Source organism: Melozone crissalis, unplaced genomic scaffold, assembly GCF_028551555.1.
Source record: "Melozone crissalis strain CALT ecotype California unplaced genomic scaffold, PUWL_Pcris_2 ptg000057l_1, whole genome shotgun sequence".
Lineage (NCBI taxonomy): Eukaryota > Metazoa > Chordata > Aves > Passeriformes > Passerellidae > Melozone > Melozone crissalis.
Window position 1 is genome coordinate 8,048,256 of NW_026535835.1, and position 26,889 is coordinate 8,075,144.

The 26,889-nt window shown below is 62.9% G+C and overlaps 3 protein-coding genes across 7 annotated transcripts in view; 1 reads left to right on the forward strand and 2 right to left on the reverse strand.

The window, feature by feature from the left end:
• Positions 1 to 526: 526 nt before the first annotated feature.
• SEZ6 (seizure related 6 homolog) lies at positions 527 to 15,422 on the reverse strand. 2 transcript variants are annotated; one of them, XM_054287277.1, is made up of 17 exons: positions 15,333 to 15,422; positions 7,153 to 7,725; positions 6,947 to 7,080; positions 5,912 to 6,104; positions 5,159 to 5,344; positions 4,916 to 5,084; positions 4,245 to 4,411; positions 3,967 to 4,161; positions 3,655 to 3,793; positions 3,382 to 3,578; positions 3,111 to 3,305; positions 2,840 to 3,031; positions 2,559 to 2,756; positions 2,424 to 2,462; positions 2,199 to 2,319; positions 2,018 to 2,120; positions 527 to 1,406 (listed from the first exon to the last, which is right to left on the reverse strand). In XM_054287277.1, the coding sequence occupies exons 1-17, from the start codon at positions 15,394 to 15,396 to the stop codon at positions 1,377 to 1,379; spliced, it is 2,895 nt and encodes a 964-aa protein (XP_054143252.1). In that variant the 5' UTR covers positions 15,397 to 15,422; the 3' UTR covers positions 527 to 1,376. The 2 variants fall into 2 exon arrangements, with proteins under 2 accessions (XP_054143252.1, XP_054143251.1); XM_054287276.1 differs by having other exon boundaries at positions 527 to 1,422.
• A 4,310-nt stretch (positions 15,423 to 19,732) lies between these two features.
• Positions 19,733 to 22,476, forward strand: PIPOX (pipecolic acid and sarcosine oxidase). The gene is made up of 8 exons (XM_054287352.1): positions 19,733 to 19,858; positions 20,170 to 20,318; positions 20,707 to 20,908; positions 21,023 to 21,205; positions 21,271 to 21,423; positions 21,489 to 21,647; positions 21,756 to 21,831; positions 21,926 to 22,476. The coding sequence occupies exons 1-8, from the start codon at positions 19,733 to 19,735 to the stop codon at positions 22,054 to 22,056; spliced, it is 1,179 nt and encodes a 392-aa protein (XP_054143327.1). The 3' UTR covers positions 22,057 to 22,476.
• Positions 22,477 to 23,032: 556 nt separating this feature from the next.
• The window catches only part of MYO18A (myosin XVIIIA), a 36,567-nt gene continuing 32,710 nt past the window's right edge, over positions 23,033 to 26,889 (reverse strand). For all 4 annotated transcript variants that reach the window (XM_054287017.1, XM_054287016.1, XM_054287015.1 and 1 more), the window contains 2 exons: positions 26,743 to 26,865; positions 23,033 to 23,665 (listed from right to left, as the gene is read on the reverse strand). In XM_054287017.1, the coding sequence (XP_054142992.1) occupies positions 23,527 to 23,665; positions 26,743 to 26,865 (262 nt within the window). In that variant the 3' untranslated portion in view covers positions 23,033 to 23,526. The remainder of the gene's footprint in view (positions 23,666 to 26,742; positions 26,866 to 26,889) is intronic.

Here is a 26,889-nt window from a genome sequence, read left to right on the forward strand (position 1 = left end):
CGCCCGCCCCGCGCGCATGCGCGCTCCGCGCCGCCTCCCGCGCTCGGACCTGGCGCGGCGGCGGCGGCGGCGGCGGGGGGGGGCGGCGGGACGCACGCGGAGCCACTGCGCGTGCGCCGAGCGCCTCCCCGCGCTACCCAGCCCTGCCCCGCCCCTTCTCCGCCCTCTTCTCGCGCAGGCGCGTGGCGGCCGTCACGTTCCAGCGAGCGGGCGGGGCGGCGGGGACGTCAGTGACGTAACGGCGCGGGGCGGGGCGGCGGGACACGCGCGCGTCGGCAGGGGGCGCGCGGCGCGCGGCGCGCCGGGGTGGCGGGGGCGCGGTCTCTGATTGTGACGTCACCCCGGCACAGGCCACGCCTTTTAAAGCGGCAGTGCACACCCTCGGAGAGCACGGGAGGGGCGGGCGGGGGTCGAGATGTCAGCGGGGTGGCGGTGAGGTGGGCTCCGGGCCCGTGCTCGGGGGTGTGTGTGTGTGGGTGTATCCCCGTTCCAAGCCGCCCGGCCCCGCTGAGGAAGACGCCATCCCTTCTTCTAAAACACCAGTTTTTATTAATGAAACAACCAAAAGATGGGGAGGGGGGCGGTGTCCCCTCCAGATCGAGGGGGCGGCGGGGGCCGGGGTCACCAGCCCGGGCGGGACGCGGCGGTGGGAGGGGCCACAGCCATGCCCGGTGCCCCTGCCCACCCCGTCACTCTGCGGTGCCGGGACGCGCGGGGGCGACACGCTGGTGGCGAAGGGACCTCCCCCCGGTGAGGGCGAAGCAAGCGGGGGCCGGGGGGACACGCAGCATGCTGGGGACACGGGAGGGACACGTCCCTGCGTGGCGGCGGTGGGAGACACGGGGGGGACCAGCCCTGTGCTGGGTGGGGGACGAGGGCGGGGGGGGGGGGGGGCACCCACAAGGCCACCCAAGCCCCTCGCCCATCCCCCGGGGCTTTGTCCCCTCCCCGCTGCAGCCCCGGGGGGCCCTGTCCTTACCTGGGGGTCCCCACAGCGCTGCTCCCCCTGCCTGTGTCACTCCTCCGTCGCGGGGACTGCGGGGGCTGCTGTTTTCCCGCTGGGGGGACGGATGGGCAGGGTGGGGTCCAGGGACCCTGGCTGGCTCAGGGGCCGGGGGGCGGGATGGGGTCCGGGGACCCTCGCTGGCTCAGCCTCTCATGAGCCCGGTGCGGGGGGCTGGGTGACAGTGGGGCTCGGGCAGAGCCCTCGGGGGTCCGGGTGGGTCGGGGGTGGCAGGGGGGTGGCCGGTGCCCAGGTGGGTCCTGCCAAGCGCTCGGCCTGAGTCTCCTTGGGAGAGGCGCTCCCAGCCCGTGCCGGGGCCGGCGGGCACGGAGGGGAGGGGTGGCTGCAGCGCCCTGCTCCACGCTGCCCACACCTAGATGGACACCTCATATTCCCTCGTGTCCTGCAAAGAAAACAGACTGCAAGGGGTTGGACACAGTGCAACGGGGTGCCCGGGACAGGGATAGGGCATCTCCCATCCCATAAGGAGCTGGGGGAGCATCCCAGACTACAGAGAGCCCTGGGGATGTGTGTCCCATCCCAAACATTTGTCCTGGTTCAGTGTCCATCCTGTACATGGTCCTTGGGTAGATATCCCAGACAGTGTGTGTGGTCCCTGGATTGATTGATTGATTAGTTCATTTCTGAACTAATGTGTGGTGCCTGGATGGATTTCCCAGAGGGTGTGAATGGTCCCTAGATGGTTTCTGGAGTAATGTGTGGTACCTACAGGGATATGCCACCCCACATGTGGTCCCTGGATCGATGTTCCATCCTGTACATAGTCCCTAACTGTATGTCCATCCCTGAACGGTCCCTGGACAGATCCATCATCCCAGGGTGGTCTCTGGGTGCATGTCCCACCCCCTGTGCTGTTCCTGGATGGACGTCCTATCTAATGAAACACATGATCCCATGCCACATCTGTCCCAGCCCCTGGCACAGGTGGCCCATGCAATGCAGGGTCCCCAGCGTGCCCAGCCCCACATGGGGGGTGTGGGGGCCGGTACTTACTCCTGTCTCGTAGGTGGGATTGTCAAAAGCTGACTCCACGGTGATGTGGTCGTAGGGGTGGGAGCCAGCCAGGGGCAGCTGCAGGGCTGGCTTCCCCTGGAGCCTGCGGGGAAAGGGCAGCTGCAGTGGGGCACTGGGGGACTGAGCATGGGGCCCCATGGGGTCACGGGGGGCCACTCACTTGGAGAAGTAGAGATAAATGCCCCCGATGAGCAGGGCCACCACCAGCACGGGCAGGAAGACAGCGATGGCCACGTTGGTGCCCTCCAGCGTTGTCCCCGAGGGCACAGCCTTGGCCACAGCTGTGCGGGAGGGAGAATCGGGGCTCACCCGGGGGACACCCCGCATCGGCCGCACCCCGGGTGCCCCTCAGCGCTCCGGCACCCCAAAACACCCTCGCCCTTACCATCCAGGTTGCGGTTGCTGTAAAACTCATCGTAGGAGGCTGCAGGAGGCGGAAGAAAGAAACCAACAGCAGGGGTGAGAAGTGGGGAGCTGAGCGGAGCCGGCGGGGTGCTGGGGTGGGGAGCGCTCGTCTCACCCGCCTTGCAGATGGGAGGGGAGCCGCTCCAGCGTGAGGGGTGCCCGGGCAGGCAGCGCAGGCTGCTCTCGCCCAGCAGCGCCCGGCCGGCCGTGCAGGAGAAGTGCAGCGTGGCTCCCGCCGGGTACAGCCGCCGCTCCGGGCTCTGCCGCCCGCCCGCCGGCACGCCGGGGTTGTGGCAGGGCTCGTAGGTCTCGGCTGCGAGGCAGTGGGACGGTGGCGTCAGCAATCGCCATCGGATGGCTCGGGGGATAGGCCCGAGGAGGGGACGCCCAACTCACGGATGCACTTGGGGAGGCGGTCGCTCCACTTGGGTCCCCCCGCGGCGCGGTCGTGGCAGGTGAGAGTCCCGGCGCCCGCCAGGACGTAGCCCTTGTCACAGACGTACTGCACGGTGGCTCCCACCGGGAATTTGGGGTTGGAGACCACCCTGCGGCTGTGCTCAGCATCGCCAGGGTCCCGGCAGGTTGTCACTGCAGGCAGGAGTGACCAGTGGTGACGGTGGATGGGGTGAGCTGCAGGGCAGGGGGGTCACTGGTGGGCACCACTCACCCCGCTCGCAGGAAGGCAGGTCACCGCTCCACGTCAGGTCCCAGTGACACATCAGGAGGTCAGTGCCAGTCAGCTGGAAGCCGGGGTAGCAGTGGAATGTCACCACAGTGCCATGGAGAAGCTCTGGCTGTGAGGACGTCTTCCAGCCATTGGCAATGTCCGGCAGCTCAGGGCAGGTGTCGTTGCGGGGAACCTCTGTGGGCACGGAAGGCTGAGCAGGGCAGTCGGGACGCTGAGGACACCGGGGACACTGTCCCGCCATGGGCCTCACCGGAGAAGTGGATGACAAAGCCCTGCCGGTAGGCAAAGGCCCCAGCACCGGGGTCAGACTGGAACTGCACAGTGACATCGGCGGTGGATGCGTAGAGCTTGAAGCGGCCGCGGGCGCCCGTGTACTGGCCCAGGATGCGCGCCGTCAGGTCGTCCCCGTCGTAGAAGGTCAGCATGTCCCCCGAGCCCAGCCGCAGCCTGGGGCAGCGGGGCCGTGAGGGCAGGGAGGGCACAGATCCGCCATCCCACCATCCCATCCCATCCCTGCACTCACACACGGACATCCAGCATGATGCGCTTGTCCTCCTCCACGTGCAGCCCCCAGATGCAGTCCTGGCCTTTGCCGTACGCCTCTGGCCAGTTGGGTGACAGCACCACTCCGGCTGTGTCTGTCAGCTCCCCGCTGCACACCGCTGTGGGCACACGCTGGGCTTGGCACTGCCATGGGTCACCCACCCGCTCCAGCATCCCACACCCAGCACCCACCATGTCCCTCAGCTCCATCACACTCAACAGCACAGTGGCTGCAGCATCTCTCATGCCCCATTCAAACCACCCCCCGGCACCCTCCAGCACCAGCACCCACCACGGCACGCCGGCTCTGTCTCATTCCACTGCGGGTCATTGGGGTCCACGCACTCAATGATGGTGGAGCCCTGCTCCAGAGTGTAGCCAGGGTTGCAGCTGAACTCCACCGTGGTGCCCACGGGGTACCGGGGATCGCTGGCCGTGAAGTTCCCATACTTGACATAGGGCTCGTAGCAATGCCCCTGCTCGAAGGCTGCGGGCACAGGGGCAAAGGTCTGCGGGGGCCAGGTGGGCACAGGGATATTGGGGTCACCTGCTGCTCCCTTGGCCCCATACCCTCATAGCGCAGCGCCATGCCCGCTGCGGCCCCGCTGCTGTCGGTGGTGAGCTCCACGAAGAAGTGGCGGCCGGTGCTGAGCAGCCCCTCAATGGGCAGGTACTCCACCTCATAGGAGTCGTACACCGGCGGGGCCTCCACGTTGTTGCCGTTGCGGATGATGAGCCTGCCGAGGCATGACAAGGGCAGGGAGCACTGCTGGCCACGGCCAACAGCAGCCATGCTTGGGCACGGATGGTAGCCTTTAACCCCAGCCATTTCCAACAGCACCATCCTTGGGCATGGCCAGAGGTTATCTTCCTTGAATATGGCCAACAGCACTTATCCTTGACCATGGCCAATGGCCAAAGGTAGCCACACTTGGCCATGGCATGCAACAGCCATCCTTAAATATGACTAAGGGTACCCAGCCATGGCAGATCCCATCCTTGGATATGGCCAATGGCACCTGTCCTTGACCATGGCCAAAGGTAGCCACACTTGGCCATGGCATGCAACAGCCATCCTTAAATACGACTAATGGTACCCATCCATGGCAGATCCTGTCCTTGGATATGGCCAATGGCACCCATCCTTGGATATAGCCAAGAGCACTCATCCTTGAACACAGCCCCATGAAGGGCTGCCCCAGAGTGCCCCCACACCCTTACCCCCCCAGTTTGAGCCAAACCTGTCATCATCCTCTGCCAGCGACACCTTCTCGAAGTGGAGGTGCAGGCGGTGCCCGTCCGGCGCTTCCAGCAGCCAGTGGCACGTCAGGTTGTTGCTGTAGTTCCCGGGAAAGCCGGGTGACACAATGCGTCCCACGGTGGCGTTCCGCACCACCCCGCCACACGCCGCTGCGGGAGAGGCGCCGTCAGTGGGTGGCAGTGCCACGCCAGCTGCCCCGTGTCCCCGAGCTGCCGGTGCTCACCGAGGCAGACAGGCTCGCGGGCGCTCCAGAAGGGACGGGTGGCATTGCGGCACACAAGCCGGCGGGCGCCCTGCAGCTGGTATCCCGTGGAGCAGCGGAATCGGGCATCCCCACCGGGGTGCAGGCTGCTCACCGAGACCTCGCCGAAAGCCGGCCGTGCCGGGAAGGGGCAGCTCAGCAGGTAGGCTGCAGGTAAGTGGTGCTGTTAGCAAGGCTGAGGAGCAATGGACACCCACCAGAACCCAAAAACCACCTTCCCCCCGAGAGCCCTGGAAATGCCTGGGTGTGGCAGGGCTCAAGTGACACAGTGCTTATGGATGCTGAGAATTATGCTCAATGAATCCATAACTGCTCAGGCCAATTAGCTCTCCATGAGTGTTCCTCACAGTGAGAGTCTGTCGTCTCTACGTTTGGTAGCTGTACCCCCCTCTTTCTCTCTCTCTCTCTTTTCTCTCTCTTTCTCTATTTTTTCTCTCCCTTAATCTCTCTATCGCATTTTGCTGCGGTCATTCAATAAAGGTGCATTTGTTTTGATTATCACTGTGAATCCCCTGTGCTGTGCCGGTTCTTTTTGCACCCTGAGATCAATCCATGAACCATCACGAAACCCGTTCGTAAGGACGGATCGTGACACTCACCTAGTCAGTGCCTGCTTAAAACTCAGATAAACTCCCGGTGCATCACCACAATCCAAATTAGCACCACGCTGGCAGGGAAGCTCCCAGAGGGTACAGAGGGCTCTGAGCCCCGTACCTTGGTAGTGGAAGTGGTAGGAACCGGGGCTGGGGGGCCGGGGGCTCTGGAAGCGGAGGGTGAGGACGTTGGCTGGGCTGCGGATGACCTGGCCCCGCAGCAGGAAGGACTCGTTGGCCAGCAGGTTGGGCTCCAGCCCTCCCACGCTCTCCACCATCAGCGTCTCCCCTTCTGCCAGGCTGATGTTCTCCACCTGCAGGGGACACAGGTGTCACCACCTCAACCTCACCCGGCACCTGGCTGGCAGCTGGCTCTTGAGTGGCTTCTCTGCGGTCGATAGCCCGCTGGAGCTTGTCTGTGCAGGGCAGCACCTTTCAAACATGGTTAGCAGGGCCATAAATCATCCCCCACGCCAAGAGCAGCAGGGCCTGGCTCTGCCAGAGCACCACAGCACAGCCAGGCCCACGCTGGCAGCCTTGCAGCCAGCCAGCCTCGCCCTCCGGAGCAATTTGCTATTAATGATGCTAATTAAGCCGTGCTGCATGGTGAGGAGCAGCAGCACTGGTGAGTGTGGGCTGCTGGAGCAGGGCTGGCGGTGGAGTTGCTGCCTCTGGCTCACCACCAGCTTTCCATAAGCCCTGTGGTGGCCTCAGCAGAGATGGGGACACTGATGGGAGCGGCACAAGGGCTCAGCACAGCAGGGTTTGCTGTCAGCCTCTGCTCCTGGCAGATGGGTGCTGGGTGTTCCTGGCTCTGCAGCACAGCACAGCACCTGCTGGCACTGCTCACACCTTCTCCGTTAGGGCCTCATTAATTAAATCTCACAGCATTTCTTTGTGATGGGTGCCAGGCACAGCAGCTGGTGGGCACAGAGCATCCTGGGGCATCCCAGCAGCTCGTGTACCCACATCTCTGTGCCAGGAGGGTAGGCAGTGTCCTGAGCCAGCTCTCTTGGCTTGGGGACACAGGAATGGGGACAAGACCATGTGTTTGCTGCACCCTGCACAGACACACAGCCGTGGCACAGAGTAGGGGACACACCACACCTGTCTGTGGGCACTTGCCACCCTGGCCCACCCTCAGCCCTCAGCTCACCTTGAGCTCCACACCGTAGCCAGGGTAGACAGAGATGGTGTAGGTGCAGTCCAGGCTGCCATCATAGGGGACACCAGCTGGCTCTGGGGACACCAGCCAGCCCTCGGGACCCGCCAGCGTCCGGTTGCAGGGAGCTGGTGACAGAAAAAACCCCAGATTAGCCTCACTCCACCCTGGTTCCACCCGACTCCCTCCCTGGCGCTCACCTGGCCCCTGCAGCGTGGTGACAGTGGTGGTGGTGATGGTGGACGTGGTGGTGGTCCCCTCCTCATCGCCAGGCACCGCAGTGGCCCCGGCTTGGGGTGCCAGGGATGTGCTGGGCACGGTGGGTGCCTGGCTGGGGGATGCCGTGCTTGACTCTGGCACCCCAGATGGGGACCACGAGGGGTCTGCGCTTGGCACAGCCCCCCACGCCTCCCCCCATGGCCCAGGGCGCCCCGCTGGCGTGGTCAGGGGGTCGGTGGGGAAGGCGGGCCGGGGCAGGGCAGGGGTGCGCGGGGATGGCTCGGGTTCTGGGGGTCCGGGGGCCGGCTGGAGGGCACCACCGGGGAGGAAGGGGCCGGCCCCGGCGGGCAGGAACGGCGCCTGGGCCAGGTAGTCCTTCTTGAGGAAGGCTTCGTGCAGCAGGTCCTCCAGCAGCGGGTGGTGGTTGAGGATCTTGAGCGTGGGCGCGGTGCTCACAAAGCGAGCCTCGGCCTCCCGCTCCGCCGCCTCCGTGGGCAGCGCCGTCGGCTCCACCTCAGCGCTCTCCCCGGCCTTCCTCGCCAGCCCGTTGAAGCCTGGAGGGAGGAAAGAGTGCGGTATGCTGGGGAACATGTGGGCTGATGCTGTGCTGGGGACTGAGAGGGAACAGGAGCCTGGTGATGCTTCGGGGGGTGATGGTTCATCACAGACCAGCACTGTGCCCTCAGTGGCACCCAGAGCAGAGCCTGGACGTGGACTGTGCTGTACCAGGTGTGGATGCAGCTCTGGGGAGTGATGCTGATGCAGTGCCACAGACCTGTGCTGCACTGGGACCAGCACTTCCCATGGACCTACCTTGCTGCTCCAAGGGCTGGCACTTCCCTGCACCTCAATATTCCCCCCAAACCAGGATGGCAAACAAGTGCATCACCCACGCACAGCGGGACTGTGATACCTTCTCCCCAGCATACCCTTCACTGGGGCAGCCCTAGCAATTAACCCCCAGCTAATTAATGCACATCTGCAGTTGTACCACGTGAAGGGTGCCCGCTCCTCCTGTGAGCCAGCCCGAATGGGGACAACCCTGGCTCTGGGTGTCCCTGATATCTCAGATTATCCTTCACTACAGAGGTGGCCATCCCGTGCCAAGGTTCTCCTGGGTCTGCATGTTCCCAGGGTGCAGACATGCAGGTGATCACCATGACTGCCATGACCAGGAATGTCACAGGAGCCTGGACACTTGCACCCCTCTCCAGGCTGCCAGAGAGCTCAGCTTCCTTCCAGCCGGGGTGCCCCTGTCCCCGAGCAGTGTGAGGCTGCAGGGAACCCCCAATCCCATCGATGCTCCCCTCTCTCCCACCCACAACCGCAGGGATTCCCCTGTCACAGCCCCGTGACCCTGCCAGGCATTGGTCCCTGAGCAAATCCCCAGCACGCCCAGCCCAGCAGCTTACGGCCTTTAGACCAAAAATAAAAGAATTTAATCAGCCCTAATGAGTCACCCAGCATCTCCCGCTCCTGGATCCGGCACAGCACCGTGCCCTCTCGCTGGGCACAGCTCGGTGCCACGGCAGAGGGGGTGCCAGGGTGACACCCAGCATCCCTCTGGGGCCATGGGGATGACACTCAGCATCCCTCTGGGGCCATGGGGGTGCCATGGTGACACCCAGCATCCCTCCAAGGCCATGGGGGGTGCCATGGTGACACCCAGCATCCCTGCTTGGCCGTGGGGGTGACACCCAGCATCCCTCCGAGACCACGGGGGTGCCATGGTGACACCCAGCATCCCTCCGAGGCCACGGCAGCGTGGGCACGTCTCTCCGCCGTGCACAGGCACTGATGACACGATACTGCCAATTACCGGCTAATTATCCCTATCCGTAGCAGGGCAGGGCCCCGCGAAGATTAATTACTCCGCGAATGCTGCTTTTAAGGGACTATTAAGAGACATTATCTTGGGTGTGCCGCGTAGTGGGGAGCTGCTGGGTGCTGGCAGGCGTCCTCACACCGCTGCCACCCACCCCTTGTCCCCAGCATCCCCCTGTCATCGTACAGGGACGGTGATAATGCCCTGAGCACGGAGGCACAGCAGGGACACCTGCCCACACCAGCTCCAAGAGGTTTGCTTGCCCCCCAGCAAGGCCAGAATTATATTTTAATGGGATCCGTTTATTAGAACATAAAAGTTAATGAGTTTATACTGAAGGGCGCCAAAATCTCCGTTGGGCTTTAATGGCAGATTAGCGCTCAGGGCTGGGCCCTGCACCACCACCACTGCCCTGAGTGGTGAAGGCTGAGCTGGAGATGCCCACCCAGCCCCCTGGACACTCCTGTCCATCAGCATCTCACCTGCCCGGGGTGCTGGGGGGCACAGAGGGCCCCATGGAGGCTGCTGGCTAAGGCCAGGCCTCCCAGCAAGGATCCTACAGCAGCTCCCATCTGGACACTGAGCACGCTGGGCTGGGCACTCCTGGGGACACCAGGGCTCTGTGTGGGGCTCTGGGTACCACAGGATGCTCAGGCACTGCCCAGGGCTCTGTGTGGGGCTCTGAGTACCAGAGGATGCTCAGGCACTGCCCAGGGCTCTGGGTACCACAGGATGCTCTTGGCACAGGGGATGCTGGGGACTCTTGGCCCTCTGGGGATGCAGGATGCCCAGCACACCGTGGGAAGGCAGGGGGTGCCCAGCTGCTGCCACCCTTGCCCCGTGAACACCACAGAATGAGATCCTCCACCTCCGCAGATGTCCCTAAGCAGCTTATCTCCAGTGCCACAGCTACGTCCCTCCCATGTCCCCAAGGTGACCAGGCACTGCTGACGTGGGCCTGGCCACCCAGCACACCCCCTGCGGGCCCTGGCAGCCAGCAGGGACCCCGCTGAACTCGGGGTGGGCAGAGGGGCTGCCAAACCCCCAGCAGCCCCCTCCCTGTCGGGGTAACTCGGCGTGCCGGCCACGGACACAGCCGGGATGGGCTCCTAATCCCTCCCATTGGCTTTGCGGGGTGGGAGTTTATTAACAGCAGCCGGGAGATGCCAGAGACTAATCCGGCTGCGGCGGGCGGGGCCCCCGGCGGGGATCGGGGATCGATGCCGCCTGCTGTCACCGATAAATAAATAAGGCGGCACGCGGCCGCCCAGGGAGCCCCGATCGATGCTGCCCGCCAAGACAGCAATACCACAGCGCCCGGCTCGGCGAGGGGACAGGCCAGCGCCCTCGGTGGCCCCAGCAGCATCGCAGCGCGGTTCCGTGCCTCAGTTTCCCCACCCGCAGGAGGGGGCAGCGGGAGGTGCAGGCGGGCACAGGGTGAGGGCAAGGGGTGGGCCTCACAAGATTCTAGGTTTATTTTCTAATTTAAAATCCAATCTGGCTTTGCCCCCATGGTCAGGGCCTGCAGCTGTGATGAATGCGCTGTCAGGCAGCCGACACCACGCTCCTGCACCCACCCATAGCATCCCCATGCCACGGCCCACAGCCCCCTGAGTCACCCCCAGCCTCCACAACGGGAGAGGGAACACACCTTACTGATGCCAGATCCCAACCCTATTCCCACAGCCTCCCTGTACCACGGCCCACAGCCCCCTGAGCCACCCCCAGCCTCCACAATGAGAACAGGAGAGGGAACCCACCTCACTGATGCCAGATCCCCACCTGCCCCCTGCCCTGGCAGGGAGCAGGGCTTGCTCCCAGGTGTGAAGGCAGCGTGGGCAGGAGCAGGCAGGGAATGCAGGTGGGTGCAGGTGGTGGGTGGGCAGGTGTAGGCAGCGAGGGAATTCAGGCATTGTCTGCACGCAGGCAGGGCTGGGTGGGTGGGTGCAGGTGTGGGTGGGTGGGTGGGTGGGTGCAGGCAGGGGCACACAGATGCTGTGAGGGTGAAGGCAGGGGCAGGAATGTGCAGCCAGCTCCTCTGCCACCAGCTGTCACCACAGACAAACCACTGGCACCCAGCATGGCAAGCTGGCGCCGACGCTGCCATCCACATCCTGCCACCCCACGGCCACGCTGGCACCACCAGTGACCCCAGATGCCCACGGCCGAGCTGAGCCTGTCGGAGCAGCTGGAGCAGGGACCCCAGGGGCCGCCCGGTGCCCGGGGATGCTGCGGGCGGGTGCGGCCGCCAGCCCTGGCAGCTACCGGTGGAGCTCGGCTTTAATATTCATGGCAGCGCTGGCGGGGAAGCGTTTGACCTTGTATGTTTTGCAATTCTCCTTGAATTGAACAGTCATTTACCCGCTGACACATGTCACATCACCGCAACCGGCTCCCTGGAGCATCGCGGCGGCCGAGCCCGGCTGGCACACGGAGCACCCCCGTGTGCCCAGCGGGCAGCTGGGTGCCCATCCCCGGGGCCCTTCTCCCTTCCCAACGGTGCCAGCAACGCCCTTGTCCCCTCCTGGCCACCCACAGCCCATGTAATCCCCCTTCCTCATTCTCCCTGTGGAGCGAATGGGTTTCTACAGCAATTTCCCTGCGTGGCAGCAGCGGTGATAAATTGTGTGTCTGCTGCTATTTCAGACCCGAGCGCTGTGCGGTGCCATGTCCCCCCTCCCTGGGCTCGCAGCACCTAAATCAGCCCCTCCTCCAGGATTTCCAGTGATGGATACCCCACTGCTGGGCAGCGCCCACTCTGTGCCACCCCACTCCGGCCATGATGTGGGTGCCAGGCTCCCATGGGGCTCTGTGCAAGATCTGGTCTTCATCTCCCCCAGGACCCAGCACAGCTCACCCCTGTGAGGGGGCAGAGGGGCACCCAGCCCTCGGGGCACCCCTGGGTGCTGGGGGTGCGTGCCCAGCGTGGGCAGGAGGCAGGCAGGGTGAGCAGGGCCACGCTGCCCACCCAGCTGCCGTCTCCCCTTCCCTCCGCCCACTGCCAGAGACAGTAATTGAAATCGGTTGCGGGAGGCGAGCGAGAGCTGCTTGTCGGGCTCGGCGCTGGGCTGCTCAGCCATGTCACACTTCCTGCAGGCACCATCCCTCCCCTCCCATCGCCGCCTGCTCCTGCCACAGCCGGCGCTCCAGCTGCCCCCATGGCTCCTCAGCCAGCCCCACATCCTGCCCGAGCGCTGCTTTTCCTTCAGGATGAACCAGCCAGTTCTGGAAGCCACTCAGGGCTGATCTCACAGCCAACACTGCCCCTTGCTGCCACCCCCCAGGGGTATGTGGGGACCACCAGAGCCTGCTCTGCCCAAGCATCACCTTGCTCTTCGCCCACCACTGGCTGATCTGGCATTTCAAGCACCTCTCTCCATTTTCACAGGGTCAGAGCAGCGCTCTTGCAGCTGATTAATATTTGATCCCTTCAGCACAGCTCGTTACTGCATTTAAATTATATATGTAATAATTCCTACTGGCACAGCGAGCGTGCAGGCTGGCTCCCGCTGCCTCTCCCGCAGCCTGGGGGCCGAGCAGAGCCCCAGCCTTGGCCAATGGGACCCCCTGGCACCTCGGAGGATGGCATGATCAGTGCCAGGTGTCAGCACAGGGCAGGCTAGCAGCAGGCCAGGCAGATAGAGGCATCCCCAGCTGCCTCTGAGGGGTCCAGGCAGCCCCTTCACCCACCCGAGGTTGCTCAATGTGGGAGCAGTGCTGGCCCTCCGGTTGTCCCCATGTCCCCAGCAGCAGGAGGAAGGGATGCTGCCACTCCCGAGCTCCTGCCTGCGACTGGAGGGAATCCATTACCTCCCTGGTTATAGGCAGCTTTCAGAGGCAATCTTTCAATTGTGCGCATTTAAAGAATTGATTGGAGGCGAAATTATCCTCTCCCGTCAGAGCCGCTGGAGACACAACTTCATCCACCTCCCCTGGGGGCTCTTGGTGCTCCCAGGGGACCCCACGGCCAGGTCAGCCTCAGCCCCCACCCCGGCAGGGAGTGACAGCCCCAGGAGCCCCGTGCCAGCCTGGGGGTCCCACAGCAGCACAGAAAAATGTGGGGGCTCTGTTGCTCCAAACCACGCCTGGGGGTGCCCTTGTCATGCCCTTGCCCAATGTTTTTTGCCCCCCATTTCCCCCACACTCCCCCTGCTCTGCTCCAGCCCTGCCTGGCCCAGCACCCTGCACTGAATCCATGCCCAGCGCTGCAAAGCCAGGGGCCATCCCTGCGGCAGCCAGGCTTGGGCAGTGCTGGGGGAGCCTGGCTCAGCCTGCACCCCACATCCCCCCGGGACAGCCCTGCCCTCCCGCTCCCTGGCTTAAGAGCATTATCCAGATAATCCTGGCCTGGCGACACGGCAGCGCGGCGGTGACGAACTCCTCGGAGGCACGCAGGGCACGAGCACACGCGCTGTGTGCAATTACCGGAGCGGGCACCCACCCCCTTCCCCAGCCCCTCCTCACACCGAGACCCCCAGGGGCACCGTGCCCCCCAAATACATCACCCCATGGGCACAGTGCAGCTGGCTGATGCTGTAGCACAGCTCATGGGGGCACGGCCAGGCCCTGCGCCCCCTGACACAGCCTGTGCTGTTTCCTAATGCCAGAGGCTGCCAGGACCCCAAATTACAAGGAGATCCCTCCAGCAAGGCTAAAATGACCCCCACAAAAAATTCCTGGCCTGCCATGGCTTTGGAGAGCTGGGGAGAAGGGCTGCAGTGGGGCAGGGTGGATGGAGCTGTGCCTGGCACCATTCCCCTCAGCTTCACCAGTGCCATGGGGTCCAGACCCCACTTTCTGCTGGGGCAAATCCCTGTGGATGCCAGTGGCTGGTGGTGCCCCACAACTAGGGCAGGAGAGAGGCAGGATCAGACCCTGCACTGCCACCCCTCAGACCACATCACAAAGCTCCCCAGACAGGATGAGGGGTCCAAGACTCCCTGACCCCATGTCCCTCTGACCCACAGCTCATCTCCATCATGCACCAGCCCATCGATGCCAAGTCAAGGCCATGGTGACACTGAGCTGGCACTGCTGCACGGACCCCTTGGGAGCCCTGCCTGATGGAGGATGGGGACTCTGAGGCACGAGGCACACAGGCAGCTCCCAGAACATGCTGAGGGGACACAGGGTGGGCAGGACCCCATGGGTCCCAGCCCTGGGAAAAGCTCAGCACCTCCCAGGGCATCCCTACTTTTAAGACTCTGGGAAATGCACATGCAGTGTTTAATTAACTTTATTGATATTCAGAAATTAGGGGACTGACTAGAGGTAATTGCTCATTAGAAATCATTAAACTGACACAGTAAGCACCAGCCTCCCCTGGGGGGAAATCTGCCCTGCTCAGCGCCCTGCTCCCAAGACAGACCCACTGACACGGACCCCCCATTCCAGTCCTGCTGCCCCCCAGCAGGGCAGGAGATGGGGGTGCCGGGGCATTGCCCCACTTGCTGTCCCCATCCTCTGCCTCCCCCAAGGAGGAAGGCTGTGGCAGCAGCCCCAGGCGGCGGGGCGAGCTGGGAATAGCAGCGGGCGCAGGGCCACGGCGCCCTTCCCCGCCTGGGCTCCGCCGCCAGATGGGAGTTTATGTAACTCCCCGCACGGCTGCTGCCTGCAGCCGGTGCCCACATCCCGCATCCCACCGGGGCTGGACCACGACCCGCCCATCGCCCCATGCCTGGCCACGCCGCTCCGGGGCACCCCAATCCCTGACAGAGCTCCCCAAGCCCTGGGAGGTCCCCAATCCTATTTTTGGGGCAGCGGAGCCACGAGGCACCGAGACTGCTGTGCCCCACGGGTGGCAGGGACAAGGAGCCGAGCTGGGTGTTGGCTGCTCTCCTTGGCAAGCCAGCACACCGTGTCCCCAGTGTCCCTCACGGAGCTGGAGGGTCACCCCAACAGGGAAAAGAGGGGGAAAGAACAAAACGCACCCGGTGCCCCCCACCCGGCAGGGGGACCGCACGGAGGGACCGGCTCACAGCACAGCCAGCCCGAGGGCGGCTCGAAGGGCTCGGTGACCGCGGGTCCGCCGTGCCTGCCCAGCCCCCGGTGCGGCGGTAACACGGGCAGAGGGGCTGCCGCCGGAGCCTGCCGGGGGCGGCGTTGCACCAGCCCGGCTGCAAAGCGCCGTGCGCGTCCCCGGAGGGCCGGATAACGGGCAGGCGGGGTGGGGGGTTCTCGGTTCACCGGGGGAAAACGGGGAGCGTCCCCTCCGCACCGGGGGGCGAGCGCGAGTTGGCAAAGTTTGCCGGAGACGGCGGTGGGTTGGAGCCGCCCGGTAGCGCGGGGCGCTCGGTGTGCACGGCGGGGACGAGGCGGGTGTCGGCGGGCGCTTACCGTGTGCCGGGGCGTGGAGCAGCGCGGCGAGGAGCGGCAGGAGCAGCGCGGGCGGCGGGCCCATGGCCGGCGGCGGCGGTCAGCACCGCGGACAGCTCCGCTGCGGGCGCGGCGGCGGCGGCGGCGCCCCGAGCGGCGCCCGCCGATACCGGGGACGGCGGAGGGGGGGGGCCCGTAATGCTCCGAGCGCGGCGCACGCCAATCCAAGCACCGGGGGGGCTCTCCCCGCCTCCTTCGCAGCCCCCCCCGCCGTAATGCTCCGAGAGCGGCGCACACCCGGTGATACCGGGGATGTGCGGAGCTGGGGGGGGCTCTGCCCGCCTCCCCCTCAATCCCCCCTCCGTAACGCTCCGAGCTCGCCAATCCCAGGGACAGGGCGGGGGGCCGGCCGTGATGCTGGAAGTGGGGCGCTCGCTAATTCCAGGGATGGAGGGGGGGCTGCCCCCACCCACCCCCGGCCGTAACTCTCCGAGCGAGGCGCCCTCCAATCCCGCAGGCTGGAGAGGGGGGGCTCCTCCCTGCTACCCCACCCCCACGCCGTAACTCTCCGAGTGCGGCGCCCGCTAAAGCTGGCGATGAAGGCTGGGGGAGGGGGATCGCCTGACCCCCCTTTCCCCCCAAATCCCGGCAAACCTTCGGGGTGGGAGCCACCGAGGGCTGTGGGAAAGGTGCTCGGTGCCCAGCTCACCATATCCTGCCTCCCCACCCTACAGAACCCTCACCACAGCCACCTCCCTTCCCCCAGCCTCCTCTTCCCCATCCCTAAATAGCCCAAATTAGGGCTGGGCTCATCATCCTCCAAGCAGAGACACCTGGACCCGGAGCAGCACGGAGAGGAGCCGGTGTTCTTTGTGGTGGGGTTCCAAGGGCCCCTCCCCAGCCCCCTGCCTCGGGCTCCCGGAGGGCAGCCAGCCCTGCAGTGGGCAGATGGTGCTGGCACCGGCACCGAGCAGCTCCGTGTTGGCTGATGGACGGCTCTTGCGGGTGTTAAAAATATATTAAAATAAAAAAAAAAAATCTCTTTGTTTGATAACCCCCTCCCCACCCCTCCAAAAGCCCAGATGGCTTCGCCTCGCCGGATCCCCCGCAGCCCGGCCAGCCCCGCTGCACACACAGCCCACGCACCCCGCTCCGCTGGGGGGTTAATTCTAATCCCAGGTCCTGCTTTGCATCATTCCTGCCATGGAGAATGGCATGGCATGGCATGGGGAGCCGAGAGCAGCAGCCAGCCCCGCGTCATGTGCTGAGTGCCACCAGCCCCGTGGCATTGTCTGTTGTGCCACCAGCCCCATGGCATTGCTGTGCCACCAGCCCCGTGGCGCTGTGTGCTGTGCCACCAGCCCCATGGCATTGCTGTGCCACCAGCCCCGTGGCACTGTGTGCTGTGCCACCAGCCCCATGGCATTGCTGTGCCACCAGCCCCGTGGCACAGTTTGCTGTGCCATTGTGCCCCCAGCCCCACGGCTGTGGTGGGAGTGGGGCTGGAAGTGATGCTGGGATCTTCCTCATCCCGGGGGTGCCGCCGGCTCTTCTGCAAAGCACTTTCAGCTCTAAACCCAAAACTTTGATCCGCCAGTAGCGCCATCAATGTTTAATGCAGCAAAGCCCTGGTAGGGCTCGGAAGATGAACATTTTGAGGCCAAATTGAAGTTTCTAATATTATGATATTCAAATAATTTTAATCTGCCTGATGCATCCCCAGGCATGTACCTGGACTGCTAATGAGGGGCTGCCTTCAGCCGCTGCTGCTTTTGACAGAAAACAAACAATTCTTTGCAGGTGCCATCAAAGGGTTGGGAATGGAGAGGTCTGGGGAGGAAAATGGGGGCAAGCATGCATGGAGCCAGCGTTGCAGCTGGGAGAAAAGATGCTGGGTTTGCCTCAGCTCCCTGGGGAAGAGCATTGCTCCCTAATTCTTTATTAAGTGTTGGTTTGTGCTTGGTGAAAAATGAGGCTGGCATAGATGGGTGGTGGGATTTTGGGAAATTTCTGTCCCACCATACAGTGGAAAAAGGGTGCAGTGGGTGCAGAGTCCAGCACTCATCACATTACATCTGATCTTTGTCCCTCAAATTGCATCTGATCCTTGCCCTGATCCTTGCCCTCATACAGCCTTGGCCAAAGCTCCTCGTTCCCCACCTCCCCAGTGCCATGTGGATCTGAGATAGGGCAGCTCCCACAGCCTGTGCCAGGCAGTTCCCCAAACCCCCATTTCCCCCTCCCCATGCCATTGCCAGCCCCAAATTTTCCCATCCATCCACCCAGCCCACACAGGGAATATTCAATTTTTACCGAGCTCTCCTGACCCACACCAGCTGCTTAGGGAAATGGATTTCTTGCTGCCACAAGCATTGCCTCCACTCAGTATAAATCCAGGTGAAGAGGACACAGCAGGGATGATGGAGACCTTGGTACAAGGCGGGGGGGACCCCTTAAAAATTCACCCTAAGGGAAACTGAGGTCCTGCAGCTGCTTTTTGGGCTTTGGGGGTACAGATCTCCCTGATACCTGCATTCAGCCCTGGTTGGAGTCACCAGAACAAAAACAATGGCTGGAGGGGTCCCACAGAGCCCTGGGGATGGTGATTTGCACCCTCACCATCTCTGTAACCTCACGAGCAAGGCTTTTCCATCCGTTCCATTACCACGCCGCTAACAGGAGAGGAGTTCATTTCTACCATTTAACGTTTCACGGATAATTAATTATTCCTCATCTTTCCAGCAAAAAAGGAAGAGCAAGCACAGGGGCTATTCAAAGCAAAAAAAAAAAAAAAAGTCAGCTGAAACCCAGGGAAATTGCTGAATTATTTGTAACATCAAAGGCGAGCGAGGATGTGCTGATTTAACGGGGCCCTGCGTGATGCAGAGCCCTGGGCACGGTGGTGATGCTCAGGCTGGGATGCTCTCATTGCAGCAGTGGCCATGGGCAGTGGGGTGGATGAGGGGTCTGGGGGCACCCCAATTTCTGCCCCTGCTACCCATCTTCCTCCTCTCACCTCCCCATCACTGTGAGCAGCCAGTTCTGCCTTTGCACCATGTTGGGGTGTCCCTGTGGCCTGGTGGGAGCCTCCAGTGCTCCCCAGTGCTTCATTCATCACCAGAGGCAAGTGGCAAAATAAATAATGGTATTTAACATTTCGTAATAAAGACAATTAACCAGTAAATAATGCCTTTTACACCGCAGACGCCAGAGTAAATTAATTCCCCTAATTAAGGGGAATGTCAGGCAGCACAGGGCAGTGGTGGCAGTGGGCAAAACTGGCAGCCCCTGCCTGTGTTATCCTCCACTCTGAGGCATTGCCCCCAAATCCCAGTCACACCCCAATATTTTACAGATTTTCAAAATCCACCACCCTGCATCCTGGCAGCTCTGGTGAGCCCTAAATCACCCCTATCTCCCGTTAAAAAAAATAACAACAAAAGATGGCGACAAAATGGTTTATGGCTGCAATAAATTGTGCTGGAGGGAAAAAAAGCCCTGTTTGCCTGGAAGCCAGGGGGGGTTTCCCATTGGCACACAAATGGAAGCCCCGTGTCCCACCACAGCTGGAGCCAGCAGTGACCAGTGGAAAGGGGGAATTATTGGGAGTGGTTTTCCTTCACATCTGTGCCACCTGCTGGGATTCATAAAGTTAGAGGGTTTTGAGAAAATGGTTAAAAAGGGCAGGCCTCAGGCAGAAGTTTTGTTAACTTTGCACATACAGCGCAAAGTTTTCTAAGCAGTAGAGCAGACATAACAAATAACAATAGACCTCTGTAGAACTGGCTTATAGATTGCAACAAAGTTATTTAATGTATAGCTTTAGAAGGTTAGTATGAATAGATCTCTGTTCTTTGTCTCTTATGAACAAGTCTTTGTTTTAACTACCATTACGTGTGTTTCATATGATTAGGTAGAATTCTTGTCAATATGTTTTGCTCTATGCGTGATTAACTGAAATCTAAGCCGAGATGGTTTTATGCTATGCTGCAATGTAACACCCCCTTAGCATTTCCTGTAGATCAGAGAGCTGTTAATATCCTGTCTCCATTGTCCTAACAATGTACTGAGACCCATGTGCTGAATAAATAGCTCATGTCACTAGTCCAGATTGCCCCGTCCTGTTCAATTGTAAATAAGTGCCGCGGCACCACCCTGATCAGCTGAGCTGCCTGCCCTGCTGGGACCAGGTGTTGGTGTTGGAGTGAGAATATTTGCTCGTGGCCAGCTGCAAGGGGCAGGAAGAGTGTGGCTCCTGTGTGCCCGTGTCCCCACAGAGCTGGAACTTGGACGAGGCTCCACCTCCCGCTCGGCTCGGCTGGACTCTGCCCCGCTCCTCCCTTGGCTCCCTCCCCGCGGCCACAGAGACAGCAGCAGGGACAAGGACAGACACAGAGACAGCAGCAGGGACGAGGACGGACATGACTGCCCCAAGACAGCCCCAGAAATCCACCTACGATGTCATTGTCATCGGGGCCGGCATCCAGGGCTCTTTCACCGCCTACCACCTGGCCCAGCGCCACCAGGACACTCTGCTGCTGGAGCAGGTATGGTGGCCCCATTCTGCCACCTCCCCATTCCCAACAGGCTGGGCCGGCTGCCTGCAGTCCTGGCTGCCCTCCACCGTGGCACGGAGCAGAGCTGCTGCTGGCACTGCCGTCTCCAGTGCCAGGACACCCTGTCCCTAATGCCAAGACCCTCATGTCCCCAGAGCCAGGATCCCCATTTCCTGCCGTTTCCCGGTGCCGTGGGTGACAGGACAGGCTGTGTCCCCAAGGTGCCCACTGCTGCAGGTGCACACGGTGGCACTGAGGGTGGCGGTGCCTGTGGTCACCCCCATGTCCTCTCTGCCTCGCAGTTCCTCCTGCCGCACTCTCGGGGCAGCTCTCACGGGCAGAGCCGCATCATCCGCAGCGCCTACCCCGAGGAGTACTATTCCCGCATGATGCCCGAATGCTTCCGCCTCTGGCAGCAGCTGGAGGCCGAGACCGGCACCACCCTCTACAGGTGATGGGGACAGGGACGCCGCCACCGCCGGGCACTGGGAGCGGTGACCTTTGCGTGGGATGCGGCTTCCTTGGCAGGCAGCTGCCAGCTCCTGGGAATTTATGGGGCTCCACGAAGGAAATGTCGTTAAGTGAATGAACAACTAAATGATCCTCCGGTGTCGGGGTCAGGACTGATGATCCTTGCAATATTAGGGGGCAGAGTCCCCATGCACCTCACTCTGCCCTTGTCCCCTGCATCCCACTGCGTTGTGCCCCAGCACCAGGGTGCAGCACATCCCAAGCGTCACTGCTGTCGCCGTGCCTCAGTTTCCCCCATGGGCAAAGCAAGCTGGGGGTCCCTGCAGGGAGGGGGAGCAGGGCGAGCTGACGGGACTGGTAGGATGCAGGCAGACGGGACTGGTGCTGCTGGGGCCGCCGGGAGAGCCGGAGCTGGAGGCCTGCAGGAGGAACCTGGGTGTTGAGGAGGTGCTCGACGCCGCGGCGCTGTCCCGGCGCTTCCCTGGCTTCCAGATGCAGGCTGGGCAGGTGGCCGTGCTGGACAGCACCGGCGGGGTGCTCTTCGCCGACCGGGCACTGCGGGCAGTGCAGGTGGGTGCTGCAGAGCGGAGGGAATGCTCTGGGATGACATGGGATGCTTTGGGATGGGATGGGGGTCCCCTGGCTCTATCCTCACAACCACCTCCTGTCACCCTCCCCACCCAGGAGGTTTTTCGCCGACACGGGGGCACCCTGCGGGACGGGGAGAAGGTGCTGAGCATCCAGCCTGGGGCCACGGTCACCGTCACCACCGCTGCTGGGGTGTACAAAGCCCCCCGGCTCATCATCACGGCTGGAGCTTGGACTGGTGCCTTGGTGGAACAGTTGGGTCTCCGCCTGCCACTGCAGGTAAAGGTTGGTGGCACGGGGGGGTGGCAGAGGCATGGCCAGAGCTAATGGAGTGATGATTCCAGCCCCTGCGCATCAATGTCTGCTACTGGAGGGAGAAGCAGCCTGGGAGTGCTGGCCTGGGCAGTGTCAGCCCCTGCTTCTTGACCCTGGGGCTGAGCCAAGCCCCCCACGACATCTATGGGCTGCCCTCCATTGAGTACCCAGGGATGATGAAGGTGAGCAGGGCACAGCTGAAGGGGGGGATTCCCTAACCAGCCCACCCTGACCAGCTGTGCTCCAGGTGTGCTACCACCACGGCAGCCCCACTGATCCAGACAAGCGGGATCAGGCCCCCTCAAGTGCCCCCCGCCCCGACATCGCTCTTCTGAGCAGCTTCATCAGCAGCTACCTGCCCGGGCTGGAGAGCCAGCCTGCAGTGATGGAGACCTGCATGTACACGGTGAGACCCTCCCCAGGGCACAGATCTGGGCATCCGGGGTCCTGAGCCTTCCCCCACCCCAAGGGGGACCCCAGCCTGTCCCCTCACCTTCATACCCTGGCTCCCCAGAACACTCCAGATGAAGATTTCATCCTGGACCGGCACCCCAAGTTCAGCAACATCGTTATTGGTGCTGGCTTCTCAGGTAGGGGAGGGCAGCCACCCCCCAGCCCAGCACCCCACAGCTGTCCAGGGTTATGGGGATGGCTGTGTCCCCACCTTCCCTCTCCTTCCCACAGGCCATGGGTTCAAGCTGGCGCCAGTGGCGGGGAAGTTGCTGTGTGAGCTGAGCCTGGGCGAGGAGCCATCCTACAACATGGCCCATTTTGCCATCACTCGTTTCCCTGGTGTGCTTGGGGCTGCACAGTAGGTGTGGGGCCCCAGAAGTGTCCCCATGGCATCACACTGGCCTGCAGCTGTGACTCTGCATCCCAGTGTCCTCACACCCAGTACACCTCCATGTATCTCCATCTCCCTGCACCCTGGGGACTCCCAACATGCTGCATTCCTCCAACCCCACACCCCAGATACCCTGCATTGCCATGTCCCCATATTCCACCATCCCAGCACCTCTCATCCTTGCCTCCCCACATCCCTGCACCCTGGTGCCCTGCCTGCCCACCTGGCAGCATCCAACATCCCCCATGCCAGGCAGTGCCAAGCTATCTCTACCAAGCACCCACTCCTGGGGAACAAATTAAGAAGCTTTGTCAGCCTCATGAAGATGGAGCAGGAGCAGCGCGGAGAGACACACTCGCTTAGGAGTCAAGTTAAATGTTTTAATGTTAAATGTGCCATTTTATTATCATTAGATCGCTCCCACTTAATGAAAGCGCATTAGCGCAGCGTGGCTTTATGGCAGCGAGCACCGAGCTTGGCCTGCGTGCTTCCAAGAGATACTGGGGAAAGGGAAACAACCTGCCAGGGAGGGAGGGGGGTCCCCGGGGTGCAGGGTGTCCCCGGGGCCAGGGCATAGCACGTGGCACGGGGACAGCACAGGGCCAGGGCCGAGGCTGAGCCGTGCAGGCAGCCAGCAACGCACATCATCATCTCCTCCGCGTTAATTATTTAACGCCAGCAGGCAGAGGCTCTGTCCCGCTGCTCATCTGCATATTTATGAAGATTGATAAATGATTCAGCACTGGCACCCACCAGGGCTTCCCCCCCCCGCTCCCCTCCCCAGCACCCATGGGTGCAGCAGGCTCAGGGAAGAGGCCAGACTTGGCTTTTCCATGAAGCTCTGCATCCCTGCTAGGGATGGATGCATTCCATCAGCATCCACCATGCAAACACCCCCGCAAAACAGGGAGACCCCCCCAGGCACACGGAGCAGGCAGCAGCCAGTATCACCAGCCAGAAATGACGTTTATTTTCATACTGAAAGTAAAGGGGGTGGGGGAAGATGCACAGCTGGGCTAGTGCAAAACAGCCAGGCAGAGGTGGGGGGCTGGGGGGGGGTCACAAAAACCCGGGTGGGCACATGGGACCCTCTCCCCATGTCCCCCTCCCGGCTGCTCCCCAGGGCCCGGCCAGCGAGAGACGTCTTTGGCTCAACTAAAAGGGGTGTAAGAGGACGGCAGGGTGCCGAAGGGGGGAGTTTAAGTTACAAAACAAGGTGCCAGCAGGCACTGAGGAATAAATCCCGGGTGCCCGAGCAGCCGACTCCGCCGCCAGGGACAGACAGGAGGTGGGAGGGAGGGGGGTGCAGCCAGCGAGCCGGCCGGGCTGCTCCCCCCGTGCGTGCCCCCCAAACCCGTGCAGAACAAATACCGGCTGCCCGGGGCGGCCCCGGGGCTGAGCGATCCCTCCCGGGGCGGTGGGAAGCGGCGGTGGCGGGGGGCTAGGCGGGGGTCTCGGCAGCCCGGCTCTCCGCCTCGCTGGCACTGGGGGAGCTGCGGGACGAGCGGCGTGTGCTGTCCCCGGCGTCCTGCTCGTCGTCCCATCTGTCGTAGGTGAAGGTGTGCCGGGAGCTCGTGGGGCTGTGGGAGAGAGCAGGGTTAGGGAGGGTGGTGAGGGGCTCCGTGTCCCCAGCGTGGCTTGGCTGCAGAGCTCGACTCCCGTGAGCCAGCACGCTGGCAGCCAGCTGGATGGAGCCTTGATTGCCTCCTTTTTTATTCTTTCCGAGATATTTGGGACATGCCTCACTGCAAACAACTCCTCGCTGCGCTGAGCTGAGCCCCTGCTCGGCAGTGGGGCCGAGCTGAGCCTGCCCAGGAAAAGGCTCGAGGCCCTGAATGCCAACACCAGCGCTCCCAGACACCCTGAGGGTCCTGAACCCGAGCCCGGGGCTGGGTGCTGGGGGTGCTGCTCCCCATGATGCCTTCCCTTCCTCTGGGACAGACAGCTCAAGGCAACCACATTTCCAAAAGGCTTTTTTCCCTTCCTCCAGCTGCTCTCCTATTCAGCCATCAGAAAGGATGAAGCCTGCTCTGAAACCGCTGCCAGCGAGCCCAAACACACCCTCTCTGCATCAAGCAGCGTGCAGAGCTCCAGGTTGATGCCATTCACACCCCAACAGAGCAACTCTGAGCTCCAGCAGCCCAGCCTGGGTCCCCTCACCATGGATGCTGTCTCTCCCCATGCTCACACACTGCAGTGGGTGCATGTTAGTACCCATCCCACTCCCCTCCGCTCCTGGGCGCTGTGCTGCCCATCAAACCCTTACAAATTTCCTGAAGGAATAAATCCAGATGCGTCCTGGCCGATGGCTGGGGAGCCAGGAAGGGATTAGCACTTCCTGGTGTCCCGCAGCTGCTAATCCCGAGCACACGGGCACTGCCGGTCCCGCTGCGGCCACGCCGGGGATCTCCCCACGGATGGAGATGCCCAAAGCAGGGCAGCTGCAGGCACAGAGGGCTGCCCCGTGCCCCATGCCGGCGGAGGAGAGCTCCGGAGCCAGGAGAGGGTTAGGGCGAGCGGTTAGTGGCACACGGGGAGGCTCATGCTGCACGGCACACACCGCTCCCACCTCCTGCCTCAGTCGCTCTCGGGACGGTACAGGTACTTCATCATCAGGTTGTCCACCTGCTTTTTCCGCTGCTTCTCCTCCTTCTTGCCCCGGGTGGGACGTGTCGGCTCCTCGCTCCCCGCCCCTCGAGGGCCCTTCTTGACGCTGGAGGTGCTGCGGTAGGAGCTGGTGGAGCCGGAGGAGGACTCGGAGGAGGAACTGGACTCGGATGATGATGACTGCTTCTTCTTCTTCTTCTTGGATTTCTTCTTGCTTTTCTTGGCACGCTTCTTGGAGCTCTTCTTCTTCTGCTCCTCCTCTTCCTCGGAGGAGCCCGAGCTGCTGCGGCACCGGCAGGTGTGCCGGGAGAAGTCGAGGGCGGACGCGGAGCGGCGCAGGCTGCCGGAGGGGCGGTCAGCTGCGCCCAGCGGGGCCGCGCTCCGGACACTGCGGACACTGCGGACACTCCGGCCGTCATCGCCCGAGTCGGGGCTGGAGTAGCCCCTGGCCTGCAGCGGGCGGTAGCTCAGCACCTCTTGGATGGCGGCCTCCAGGTCGGGGTCGAGGTAGGAGCGGTGCCGCACGGGACGGGCGTCCCCGGCTCCCTCCTCCTCCTCGGAGGCCGCGCTGCGGGGCCGCGGGGGCACCGAGAAGCTGCGCCCCAGGAGGGGCTGCCCGCGGGACCCCTCGTCCGCCTCCTCCAGGCGGCTGCGGGCCAGGGAGAGCCGCGACTCAGGGCGGCCCTCGGGGCCCCCGCGCCGGCTGCGCAGGCTGCCGGGGCTGGAGAGGGCGAAGCTCAGCACCGAGCATCCCTCGTCCGCATCGTCGCCGTCCTCCAGCCCGCGCCAGGAGGCGGAGGAGACGCGGCTCACCGGGGCGGAGGCGACGGACGCTTTCTCTACGTCGGTGGCCGACAGCGACCACCGCTTGTCCAGCCCTTGGCGAGCCCGGCCGCTGGCGTCGGCGAAGGCGCGGGCGATGACGGCCGCCCGGTCCCGGGGCTCGCCGCCGCGGGCCGCCCGGCGCGGAGGGCGCTCGGGGGAAGGCGGCCGCTCGGCCAGGGCGCTGAACAGCGTCTGCTCATCCCCGAGGCCGCCTATGGAGTCCTTGAGGCCCGGACGCTTCCTGTAGCTGAGGGAGCTCAACACGGACACCGGCCGCTCCTCGGGCTCGGGGCCGTCCGGCGGGGCTGACCTGCGCCGCGGCACCGCGGCCCCGCACGCACCGGGGAGACAAGAGAGACACGGAGATGAGCGGGAGGAGGAGGGGGGCGGCCTCGGCAATTTGCGTCAGCGGGAAATGGCATCGTGGAAAAATGTCATGTAAATGGGGGAATTGTTCTAGCCCAGCACTTTGATCCCCCCTTTAAAGTGTTGCCTTCAATTTATTTCATTGTCGGCTACCTGGAGCCGCTGCGTTTGATTCCCGACTTCAGAAAAGGTGGAATTATCTCCAATAACAAAATGTTTTACATCTGCACCGCTGAATAAATTAAACCAATTAACAGAAACCAGCTCAGATCTTTCCCCCCTGCTCGGCAGAGGGAGGGAGTCCCCTGGGACTCCTGGAGCCCTGCTAGGAAATTGGGTTTGGATAAAAGCAATCTGTGCTCAGCAGGCAAGCGTTTTACAGGGGGAAGGGGAGTGGGGCTGCGTGCTCAGCCCCATGCCGTGGGTGCACCTGGGCACGTTCCCCACCTCTGCCAACATTTTCTGAAAGGTGTGGGGAGAGATGGGGTGGGGCTGCAGAGGAGGGCAGGATGGAGCAGGGAATCAATCCTGGAGAGATGGAATGCTGCACAGAGCTAAAGCCCAGCACCACAAGCCCTGGGGAGGCAAACGGAGTAGGGGCTGTGGATGCCCCACATGCCTCCATGGTGGGATGAGGGAAAGGGACCAGGGAGTTCCCCCTGGGTAGGGGGATGTGTGTCCCCAATGAAGAATGAGCCGCTCACCAGCATTAATCCTTCCTCGGCCATCCACACAAGCACCAGGTGGGAACACAGCACCAAATGCCACATCCCACAGACACCCACCCAGCCCTATGCATATCCCAGCACAGCTCAGCCCATCCTCTGCCTGCCAGCCCCATGCCCAGCCCTGCACCCACCTGCTGCCCTTCAGGCTGCCATCATCAGAGAGTGTTTTGGAGGAGCCTTTGTTCTTGGAGAGCCAAGACTTCACCCCATCCACGCGCTCCTCCAGCTCCGAGTCCACATCTGAGTCACCGTCGCTGCCGGAGGAGCGGGTCAGGGTG

Excerpts from the sequence above, each read along its gene's own strand:
- SEZ6 (XM_054287276.1), bottom strand. The coding sequence starts at position 15,396 with ATGGGCCCGCCGCCCGCGCTGCTCCTGCCGCTCCTCGCCGCGCTGCTC. Across the intron at positions 6,105-6,946 it reads GCTACGGTGTGGAGCTCAAG|GTGGAGAACATCAGCCTGGC; the intron begins GTGAGCTGAGGG and ends TGTCCCCTGCAG. Across the intron at positions 4,412-4,915 it reads CTGGCAGAGGATGATGACAG|GCTCATCATCCGCAACGGCA; the intron begins GTTTGGCTCAAA and ends ATGCCTCGGCAG.
- PIPOX (XM_054287352.1), top strand. The coding sequence starts at position 19,733 with ATGACTGCCCCAAGACAGCCCCAGAAATCCACCTACGATGTCATTGTC. Across the intron at positions 21,424-21,488 it reads AGTACCCAGGGATGATGAAG|GTGTGCTACCACCACGGCAG; the intron begins GTGAGCAGGGCA and ends GCTGTGCTCCAG. Across the intron at positions 21,648-21,755 it reads TGGAGACCTGCATGTACACG|AACACTCCAGATGAAGATTT; the intron begins GTGAGACCCTCC and ends CTGGCTCCCCAG.